This window comes from Anas platyrhynchos, chromosome 22 (genome assembly GCF_047663525.1).
Source record: "Anas platyrhynchos isolate ZD024472 breed Pekin duck chromosome 22, IASCAAS_PekinDuck_T2T, whole genome shotgun sequence".
Lineage (NCBI taxonomy): Eukaryota > Metazoa > Chordata > Aves > Anseriformes > Anatidae > Anas > Anas platyrhynchos.
In genome coordinates this window covers 3,436,215-3,447,638 of record NC_092608.1, presented here as the reverse complement: position 1 = coordinate 3,447,638, position 11,424 = coordinate 3,436,215, and the positions used below count along the sequence as shown (strand labels likewise).

Below are 11,424 nucleotides of genomic sequence, written 5' to 3'. Positions count from 1 at the left end.
CTGGCCTCTAATGAGTTGCCACTTACACATTTGAGGGATTTAAAGAAGATTTAAATAGTAAAGATACTAAAGAGCAGTCAGGCACTGGAACCATCCCTGGGGGTGTTTAAGGAAAGGTTGGATGTGGTGCTTGGGGACACGGGGTAGTGGTGACATTAGTGGTAGGGGATGGTTGGACCAGATGGAGGGCTTTTCCAACCTTAGTGATTCTGTGATTTGGGAGCCGTGTGGCACAACACAGGCAGTGCAGGCAACAAAAGTCGAGACAACCCCGAGTTCCCCCCCAAACACAATTTAATGTGAAGCCATAACGGCTGAACGTCCATGTCACAATACACTGCAGTGCTTTTGCCACGCTTCTGTCCCCTGCAGTCAACTTTCATGACCGCTTAGAGGCGATTTTTGACTGGAAAGGGGCCGGGAGAGAACAAAGAGGGCGAGGCAGAGCCCAGCACTCCCCTGCCTGCACCCCCACGCGGCCGCCATGACGGGGCGGGCGGGAGGTGCTGAGGGCAGCCAGCCGCCCGGACGTGACGTCCGTTCACCCCGGAAGCAGGGCGGCTCCTTCCCGGAAGCGGCCGGCAGCACTGCGCCGGGCCGCCATCTTGGCTGGGAGCCGCGGTCGCTCCGCAGCGGGAGGCGCGGGGGTCGCGGCCCTGCCCGGCCTCCTCCTGCCCGGCCCTGCCCGGCCCTGCTCGCCGCCCTCCAGCCGCTCCCGGCCTCCCTCGCTTGGCCGCCGGGCCGCGTCCGGGCGCTGGAGGGGGCTGCCGTAGCGAGGAGAGGTGAGTGGGGCCTGAGGGGGGGGCCCGGTCGCCCCCTGTCCCCGGGCCTCGCCCCTCGCCCCCTGCCCTGCCCGCAGCTGGGCCGCGGGGGCTGTGGGCAGCACGCTGAGGGCAGCCCCGGGGTCCTCCGCTTCTCCCCTTCCTCCTCTTCCTCGGGGAAATCTCCGTTCCTGCTCGGTTTCGCGTTTTAAATATAAATATTCTCTTAGATAAACCCCTGAGGGGTATCAAAACCTCGATAACTCTGCGTCAGGAGAGGTTTCAGTGAGTTTTCTCGCAGTCCGTAGTGAGGGGCACTGCTGCAAGGCTGCAGAACGATTTTTTTCCTTCAGTTAAAAAATATGAAGCGAACCGTAAACTTCTGAAGTAAACTTCTTTAGAGAAGAATTAATATTATGATATAAAGGCATGCGACTTAAAAGCATGTGCAACATCTTTCAAGGAAAACTACTGCATGTTTAAATGGTGTACAATGGTTTTAACAAAAAATGGGTTAAGCGGGGTTATTTTGAGGAAGGTCTGCGTATTTGACCATGTGTGGTTATTGCTAGTGACACAAATACCATTTCTCAAAAAATGTATTTGGCTATCTGCTTGAAGTGAAGGAATAAGAAGGTTCAAAGGCATTTCACATACTTTTGGAGTCAGATGCTGCTATCACGTGAGCATTGTCTTATCTCTTTGTACAAACTGCTTCTAAAATCTTTCATTTTCTTCTGAATTTCCAAGTGTAAAGAAGTCACTTGTTCTCTGAGGGAAAACGAGCTAAATGGCAGTTATTAATTGCTGTGTGTTCTGTAGATGCCCTGTAAGGGGTAATGCTTTCTTTGTCTTGAAAGCAGCATGGAGTTTCCATTCTTCACACCGACTTGTCTGATTTTGGGTGAGGTCTTTGTCTGGAAGAGAATAACCTGTTCCTGAAGTTCCTTTCTGTAAATTTAACTGAATCCTCAGCGGGTTTATTTTCCTCACCCCAAAGTCATTAATGCAATTACGGTGTTTTCTTGTTTGTTATTATTTTAAATAACTGGATGTGGTAGAAAGAGCAAACAAATTTAAACCGTGAATAGTTTCACATAATAGATACTCAAACTAAATTGGAAAATGAATTACTCCGAAGGACTGAGCCCTTTAAAAAAATTATCTTAATGGTGCATGGTCAGCCTAAACGCAGAAATGGTTATTAACAGTGCACGTGCGTTCTGTGGGGCAGCTTGTTCTCGTGGTGGCTGTTTGCTGCTTATACATTTACGCAGCAGTTTCCTGGAAGGAGCATCTTCCAGCTTGGATGATTTACGGAGTCTTTTGGGAATGTGTTAGTTGGATAAGCTGCTTCTTAACAGTTATGGTAATTATATTTAAAAATACTCTGTAGATTTTCCAGAAATCTGGAGCTTCAGTGAAGCGTAATAGCTCTACGCCTATTAAGATTGTGTTTATATTTTTTTTTTTTGAAAACTAGATGAGCAACAACAGTAATAAGAGAGCACCAACGACAGCAACACAGAGACTTAAACAAGACTACCTTCGAATTAAGAAAGATCCAGTGCCTTATATATGTGCAGAACCCCTCCCATCTAATATCCTTGAATGGTAAGAACTAAAATGAATTGTTCACACACTTGTGGAGAGAACAAGACTTTCCAGGTCGTCAAGTCTGACTCCCTTACTCCTCCAGATTGTATGGGAATCTTGGTTTTGGGAGGTGGCGCATGAAACTGTTTTGCTGAAGTGATACAGCTCGTCATTTCTCTAGAGAAATGGGTGGCTGATTGTATGCTGGCTCTCACCCTGCTTTAATTTCTTTTTCTCTTAGGCACTATGTTGTCCGGGGACCTGAAATGACTCCCTATGAAGGTAAAAGCACGTTGTGAAAAAGCGCGTGTAGTTTACGCTGTGATTGGCATGTTTGAGTAATTGCATGGCTGTTTTGAATGGGCAAAGTATAACTATGGTTAATAGCTCTAAAACTGTAAATACAGTTTCAAACCTATCTGACGTGCATGATAGGTTGTTGAAAAGAGTTAGGGGTACAACTGACTGTTAATTTTTCAGTTGTCGAGGGTGCTAGCAAAACCATGTTTGTGTTAAATTGAAGGGAAATAAGTTTCTGTTAAGTAATTACTAAGGTCTTGGAGCAAATAGCTTGCTTTAGGTATCGTGACAGTCAAAATATTTTTCAAAAATCCTAAGAAATAAAAACAAGAATGGATTTTTTTGAATGGGTCTTACTTATCTGCTACCATACAAACAGCTCTTACTGAGCTGAGGCTTGTATTCTCTATGAATTTTTCTAGAGAAAATGGGGAACAAAAAAGCTGCATTAATTAACGTCTGCAGCCTTTTGCAAAATGCTTTTAAAAGTCAGATTCTTCACAGGGCTTCATTTGTGGTTAGTTATGTTTGTGGGAAACTGATGCATTTATATTGTATTAAATACCCTTGGGCTGATATTCCTTAAACATATCAGGGACCTGAAAAGAGAAAGTACTGATTGTGATATGCATGTCAGGGAATAGCCTTCAAAGTAAATTTACTGCAGGTGTGGATCAGTATTTGTGTGTTTAGAGGCACAGGATAATGAACTCGGTCTCTAGTGAGAGGGGGTGAAGGAGTAAGGAAAAGGGTTGTATTTGGCCCAGGTTGAGTAGCTTAGGGCTTCATCTTCATGCAAAATAAGTAATTCATCTCTTTATGTAATGCAGGTGGCTATTATCATGGGAAACTAATATTCCCCAGAGAATTTCCTTTTAAACCTCCTAGTATTTATATGATTACACCTAATGGAAGGTTTAAGTGTAATACAAGGTAAGGATTTTCTTCTAACACTTAAGCAATTAACACCATTTTAGCAATACGTATAACGTGTAATCATTTTAATGGCAAAAATAAACACATTCTGTCTTATATTTTTGAAGGTTATGTCTTTCAATCACTGATTTCCACCCTGATACATGGAATCCAGCTTGGTCAGTCTCAACGATCTTGACGGGCCTTCTTAGTTTTATGGTGGAAAAGGGCCCCACACTGGGCAGCATAGAGACTTCAGAGTTCACAGTAAGCTCCAGATTGTGTCGTGTACCTTCTGCCAGTTGAGGGAATGTTGAACATGACCTCTAAGTTATGACAACAGCGATAGCTGATGTTTTGATATCTATGGGAGAAATATGTTGTGGTCTACTACAGTTGATGGGCAGTCAAATCAAGTCAGTTTTAGGAAGTGTGAGGGCGGGAAGGGTTTTGAAGAAAATTTCAAGTCCATTTTGCTAAAAAGTATGCTTTAAGTTCTCCGTTAGAAATATCTGCCAAGCAGGCACACCAGTACAGAACACTAATCCCATAAAATGAAGGCATGAGAATGCAGTTTGAGTTTAGAAATCTGTGTTATAGTGAATAATACTGACAGGTATAAAGTTGTAAATGGTAGAAACTAGTTGGCTAGTGGTTTGTACCATTCTTGTGGGAAGTAACCAGATGCAGCGTTAAAGTGCGTTAACTTTGCTTGTATGGTGCTGGTGATAACTCTTGTTTCCCTCCACAGAAAAGACAACTCGCTGCACAAAGCTTAGCATTTAATTTAAAAGATAAAGTCTTCTGTGAGCTCTTCCCTGAAGTGGTGGAGGTAAGGAAATCTATTCATGCAGTAATTTGTTTTTCTATAGATTTTCAACTTCTGTGTAGATTTAACTAGTTGTTTAGGACTCTTCCAAGACACTGGCTACATCTGTCAACCTTGGAAGCCTTTTAAAAGGCACTTTTGCAAGGTCTAAGAATTCAAAGCTTGAATGTTGACTGAGCTGCACACACAGCAGGTAGGGTTGTGTTGCCAATATTTTAGAGTTACACACTATGTTGAATTGAGGTAGGACTGATCTTTGTATATCTGGACTTGGTCCCTCATTGTCCTAGATGTTTTTTTTTTAATAGACCTTTACAATCAGAGGTTATTATGTTCTTCCTGTTTAAGTTCTGAGAATGAGTGACATCTTATCAGGATGTGTATCTTCCTTGCACAACACTAACCCTCTGGGTATATTGATGTGCAGTTTGTATCTTCAGCTACAGGTGACAACTGAAGTGTGTAGAAAAAGCACCTTACTTCATTGACACCTTTTGGATTCACTAACTAATTTCCACTCGTGGTTCTTGGTTTTACAACGTCTTATCAGTTAAGAATGAAGGGTCCTCCTTTGCTCTCTCCTGTCTCAACATGATTCCTTCATGTAACTTCTTAGTGAGGGAATTCAGTTCTTTCAGCCTACTGTTCAGACTTTGATGGTTAACTTTCTGGATATCGCATGAAGGGAACAGGTCCTGTGAGCAACTGTTTCATGAGCCCACCGTTAAACTATAAGAATGCTGATGCTCACTGTAGTTTGGAATTCTGAATATAAAATGTATTATGTCAGGCAAACTCTATTGTGTGGTACAAATTCTGTCAAATTGTAAGTCTTAATTACTGCACAAAGAATACATACTATAAAAAGGAGGAAAAGATGTAGCATACCCTTTTCCAGCCATTTTCTTAAGTGGGGGAGAGATGTGTTTTTGTTGGAGATACCTGAAGTCATGAGGTCATGTTTTCGTAGAACCTAAATCATCAGAAAGATTGTTTTTTTTTTAATTTGTTTTAAATGTGATGTTAATAGATAACTGCTGTTCCAAGTACAGGCAGATTTTTAACATATAATACTTATAGTCTTAATTTTACGAAGCCTCTACGATTTCCTTCTTCAATTTTTTAGTATCTTGTGTTCAGAATAAGCTGGACATGCAAGACGATTGATGCAAGAATTTCTCTTTTCTGAAAAAAGCTTCTAGCAGATGTACAGGTGGACTAAAAATAAACTTGGACAAATGATCGCTAGCGTCAATTACTGAAGTAGGTCATTTTGGAGGAAGTTGAGGAGACTGTACAAATGTAGTGCAGTTAATTTAGCTTGAAAGATCTACAATATGAGGAAATGTACCATATCCTTTTCCTATAGTTATGTAAGAACTTGGCTACTGTAATCTGTTCAAAACACCTAAAAGTTTCACTATTTTAATTTGCAGACTTTTTTTTTTTTTTTTTTTTCCCTCCAGGAGATTAAACAAAAACAGAAAGCACAAGAAGAGCTCAACAACAGACCTCCATCCCTCCCTTTACCAGATGTTGTCCCTGACGGGGAAGCACACTATGGTCAGAATGGAATACCCCTTCTGAACGGGCACGTTCCGCTGGCACCTGCCAATCATCCAGGCCTCCAGCAGGCCAATCGTAACCATGGACTCTTAGGTGGAGCTTTGGCGAACTTGTTTGTTATAGTTGGTTTTGCAGCCTTTGCCTACACAGTCAAGTATGTACTGAGAAGCATAGCGCAAGAATGAGGAGAATAAAAGAAATCCAAGACCAAATTAGAGGTAGTTGCAGAGTGAGTGGGACTCTTTGGGCATCTGACTTTTGACACTGGGATAAACATTTGTGTTACCAAGTTGCAGGTGAAACCTTGGTTGGCTCATGGGTTCTGTTTGGGAAATGGAGTATGTTCAGTTAGTCAGAAAACTAAAAGACGTTCTGCTCACAGATCCTGTTAAGTCAAAGCATTATTGATGAAACACTAACATTTCTAGTGCTTTGATTTTTCTAGCACTTCTCCATCTGTTATTTGAGATTTGAAAATCTTAAGCAAATAAGGCTTTTTACTTCATTGAACAATTTTTAAAATTTAACACTTGATGCATATCATTTTAGTTTCGTTAGCAAAGAGTCTGTACAGGATGCAAAATGAGTCAAGTGGAGGAAACATGGACTCGGTAAGGCTTTGGTTAATGTGAACATTTACTACAGAAGATGGCTGGTTTCTTTTTTTTTTTTTTTTAATAGGAGGGACATCATTGCATATCTAGTCAGTAGTGATTAGATGAGTGGGAAAATAACACCATGTGTGTTAAATTTGTTGTCTAAATTATCACAATGTAATTGAAGGTTTTATTTGGGCTACAAGAAGTGCAGTTGTCAGACTTTAGGAATGAATAGCCAGAAAAAGTGTTTGAATCAGTCTTTAGTGGGAATACAGATATCCAGTACTGTTTTGTATTTGTTCACTTAGGGATTTCCATTCTGGGAGATATTATATTTTAAAACTGTAATACTTTGTTTTGATCACAAGGTGCCACTGTTGAAAAAATAATAAAAATGCACAGACCAATGGAGAGCTGATTGTGTATTGAGAAAATCTCTGGAATTCCTGGGTTTTGGTAAATGGAGTATACCTAGCCCTTGTGAAGTTACAAAGTCAAATGTGTCTGAATAACAAATGAGCTTCTTCAGCACAAGCTGAATTAGCCTGAAGTGTCATTAGCTGAAGTAAACCCTTAGCAGTAGTTCTGCTTGCTTACTTGAAAATTGGCCAAAAAAAAGCAAAACAAACAAAAACCCACAAAGCTCAAACCCTACTAATTTATCTAAGTTTCTAGAAGCTTTTGGCTTGTAGATCCAAGTTCTTCTCCGTTCCCCTTCAGATGATTGCAACATTGATATTTGTTCATGAGAAGACAGGGTTGTGCGTAAACACTGAAGCTGCAAGTGTAGTTTGAAAGTCTGAAGTTACTTCTTCAACTCAGTTTGCTTTTTTTTCCTCCTGCTTAGTTTTATCGAAGTGCTTTGATTTATCAGAGGCAAACATACTGTGCCTTTAAAAATTGGCAGCGATGTCTAGTCATCTGGGAAGAGTGCACTCACTGTTCATGGTACAGCAAACTGTCAAAAGTGATAGGGTAAAAAGCTCTGCCTCTAACCGTGTAGTCTTCTAGATATTGTGAAGAGCCCAATAAATATTACCTCATGTATTTAAGAATTTTTGAAACTTTTATTTTCCCTTTCAGACTTGTTCTCTCTCTGCTTCTCCTTGGTATCTTGAACTGTAAGCAAAAACATACGGTAAACCCATGAGCCATGCAGCTTAGAGCATCAATAAATGTGACCAATTCTCTGCAATAGGTAGGAATTATCAAAGCTAGCAGAACAGCTTTATACTAAAGAAATCTTAAAGCAGATCTTACTGAGGTAAGGAAGGGAAGGAGAGGATGGAATGTGGAAAAGGTTGATTTTTAAAATGTATTTATAAATCTTTGATTTTGTGGTTTTACCAAATCTTATTTATAACTATTCTTTAATTTGCCTCTTGTATGTGCTTAATCAGCTCTTGTTAAAAGAGAAGCACCAACTGTATGTGTCTGTAGAAACAATAATGTTCTGTCAGTCTGGGGGCGTGCTGTGAAGGAAGGGGGAATGTCATGTCTTTCCTGCAGTGATAGGACTTTCAAGACAGCTTGTTGGAGTGATTTTATTTTTTTTTCCTCAAAGCATACGGACCTTTAGCTGAGGCTGTTCTGTCTCATAGATCCTAGTATCAGTCAAACATGTTTGTGTTCTCACAATGCCTTTTTTTAACCGTTGACGTCGCCTACAGACAAAAGCTTATAAATGGTTATCTATGTTTATCTTACGGAAGGTCTTTTGTCCACATAACTGAAGACAAAGGCAAGGAGACCTTGGGCATGGTGTCTTTGCATCTTTTGTGAAATGTACTTAGCCAAGGTAAAAGAACTAGTAAAATGAGAGAGGTTGATTTCTTACAACACAGCTCATTATGGGGCAAGAAGTTGGCCTTAAACTACACCTGAGCATCTGAAGGTGGGTCTCTTTAATAAGTGCCACAATTGGAAACAAAAACTTTGGTCAAACCCTGGAGATGCTGCATTTTTTTATGAGAATTGGCTGTATTTAAAAACAACTACAGAAAACCTGAACCTTACCTTCCAAATGCAGTTTCTCTTCAGTACCCTGGATTCAGAGAGAGATTTGACGGTTCCTGGCTTTCAACAAATGGCACCCAACAGCTGACTGACCCCTTGCACCTATGGCTTTACAAGATTTCAATACATGTCCTTGCTCCTTGCCTTTGGTAACAGAAGATTTATTCCCTTTTGTGTAGTTTATAATGTTTTGTGTTTTTTTTTAAAGCGTTTCTAATAGTATGCAGTATCTGATCTTTTTGTTACCAAAGTCAGTAGATGGAGTAAACCATTCTTTGCCATGCAAAAATGTTATCATGCCCTGAAGCAGTGCATTACTTAATATAAAGAAACTAAAAGCTGTCCCTCAGTATATGATATTGGAACAAATGTCTGGCCCTTCGCTTTCATGCTGCAATTTCATAGATACCTGTAAGATTGTTCTACACAGAGGATAGGGAATTTTTGCAACTTGAATCGTAAGACATCTCAACGGTAGCCTTTAAAGATCTCATGACTAAAAATCCTGGATTTGTGTGTAGTCTTAACTTTTTCCCCCTCAAGATGTCAAGGTCACAGGAATTACCTCACTTCAAGCATGTACTGAGGAGTAGAAATGACTGCATTGTAAAGTTGTTTGTTCATAATAAACATTCATGACAAAATGTGAAGTTTCTGTGGGACTGTTCTTGGCAAAGGGATCATTTGAAGAATTGAACTGGATATACGTGGAATAGAAAGCAAAAAAAACTGTGGTAAAACTGCTTCTCCCCTACCTCCAGATTCTTTTCCTTCGTACCTATTGTATCTGTAGTAAAACACCTACAAAAAGGCATACAGGTAGCAACTTTTTTGCTCGTGTTTGATAGCGCAGTTCTTCTGCAGATAGGTATTTGTCCTGTAAGACATCACAGCTGTCACTGAGATGCTGTACCTGTTTTCAGAAGCTACTCTGAAGTATGTAGGAGCTACTCTTTAAAATGCTTTTTCACTGTTATTTTTGTTTTATTGTTATCCCGCAGAAGCTAGATCTTTGTTTTTAAAGTAGAAAAACTGTGTTTTCAGTGGAAAGATCACCTGCACACAGGCAAACACACACAGAAGCGAGACTATTGAAAGTAAAGCACCCATGTTATCAAAAAGACTTGTGGGGCATGTTTTCTGGGCAACAAAGATGATTTGTTAGGGTTTATTAGGATCCTCTTATTTGTGGAATATCAAACCTTGCACTAGCAACCTTATTTCACACGTGTCACTCTGAAGACCCCCCCAAGAAATGTTGGGTATTACTGACTTGTCTTTTCTAGCCGCCTGTCGTTTCCATGGCTTTGCCACAAGATGGGGCAGTAATTCCATCTTCGCCTTGAGTAAGAGGCGGCTGGATGACTGTGAGCGAGTGTGTTTGGTGGGGAGAGCACGAAAGATCCTAATGAAGAGCTGAAACAGCATCCAGACAGCTCAGCTCGAGTGTTTTGCAGAAGGCAACTGAAGTGCCCATGAGCTCTTTGATTCCAAACAGCTCTTTTGCCTGCTGTTGTATTTAGGTTTGTGCTAGCAGCTGTTGTATATTACCCCAATCGACAGCTTGGGTTTATAACAGGTTAGCGTTGGGAAGCCAAATTTATATCTAAGGGATCTATCACAGGAGTACTCTAGGCTTTATCTGCTTATCAAGCCGTTGTGTGTGTCGATGAATGGTAATGTGCCTACTACTGCATTGCCTTAGAAAAAATCATCTCTGCACCAAGGCGTAGGCATTGTTCCTTATCTATAACAGGCAATTCAGGGAAAATCCCAGCTTTTGCCTTTTGGATATTATTCTTAGCATAGTTAGGGAAGGTGGAACTATTTTGAGTAAAAGGCAAATTGCATAAGTAGAGATTGGAAGCGCTAGTCACAAGTTTCTTGCCTGACTGTTCAGTTTCCTTTCCAGCTTTACACGCAGTTCATACGGTGTTTACAAGTTGTACTTGGGCTGCTGCATGCAGATGTAATGTGGCTTCTTGCAATACTTTCCTTATTTCTATTCTTTCCTCACGTACAATTGGTGTTGCATTCTCAACTATTCCAGTTATTGTTGCAATGGTTCGGAGAGAAAACTATTTTCAGTCCCTTTGAGATCTTTGGTTTGCTATTAAGCACAATATCAGCCTATTTTTATTTTTTTTTTCAAACAGATTGAATACTGCTTCAGGTGTTTATGCATGGGTAAGACTCAGGTGCTTTGGAACTGTTGCAACCAAGATGTAAGAACAAGCAGCAAGGTGTGCAATTTTTTTTTACATATAATACAAAAGCTGTAGTGAAGGTTGGAGGAGAGGTAACTGTGCTGACACTTGTTGCAGCCCTAAACGGAGAAAATTCTCCAGGCAGGAGCTGGTGAGTTAATTTGTCCCAGTGGACCACTTTGCCTTGTGCTTGGAAATGTTCGGATTCGCTTCCCCCAAACCTGAGGATGTAATCTTGGCATTTGGCTCTTGGGATGAGAAAGGGGATGTTGCAGGCAGACAGATGCAGCCTGTACCAGCAGACCGAAAAAGCGATTACCCCATTCCAGCCTTGAATGTCATTTCTTGCCATGGTGTGTGGATCTGTCAGGCTGTTTAGCTGCAATATGACAGATTGTCCTATTAATGTGTCATCAAGTGCACTTTTACAAATTCATGGCTTGTCTACAACTAACCTGAAAAAAAGAGGCTTAAGTATGAGAAGGCGCCAAAGAAAGTTAAATATTATTAACAAATAAAGTCTGCCACGTAGTTTTGATGGAATGTGAGCTGGTTGGGGGAGGGGAGATATGCTGTTAACTATTTCACTTCTCTGCAGCTCCCTTTTTGCTCTCACTTTTTCCCAAACTCCATTT

General features: G+C 40.8%; 1 protein-coding gene across 1 annotated transcript; it reads left to right on the top strand.

The window, feature by feature from the left end:
• The first annotated feature begins 557 nt into the window (after window positions 1-557).
• On the top strand, window positions 558-9,232 carry UBE2J2 (ubiquitin conjugating enzyme E2 J2). The gene is made up of 7 exons (XM_027443272.3): window positions 558-782; window positions 2,245-2,375; window positions 2,599-2,639; window positions 3,488-3,590; window positions 3,701-3,839; window positions 4,324-4,404; window positions 5,868-9,232. Exons 2-7 carry the CDS (start codon window positions 2,245-2,247, stop codon window positions 6,150-6,152), a joined length of 780 nt encoding a protein of 259 aa, XP_027299073.1. The 5' UTR covers window positions 558-782; the 3' UTR covers window positions 6,153-9,232.
• Window positions 9,233-11,424: the final 2,192 nt, after the last annotated feature.

What these genes read in the sequence shown, in the direction of transcription:
- UBE2J2 (XM_027443272.3), top strand. Translation starts at nt 2,245, where the DNA reads ATGAGCAACAACAGTAATAAGAGAGCACCAACGACAGCAACACAGAGA. An exon ending in TAGAGACTTCAGAGTTCACA is followed by an intron (nt 3,840 to 4,323) that starts GTAAGCTCCAGA and finishes TTCCCTCCACAG; the next exon opens with AAAAGACAACTCGCTGCACA. An exon ending in TCTTCCCTGAAGTGGTGGAG is followed by an intron (nt 4,405 to 5,867) that starts GTAAGGAAATCT and finishes TTTTCCCTCCAG; the next exon opens with GAGATTAAACAAAAACAGAA.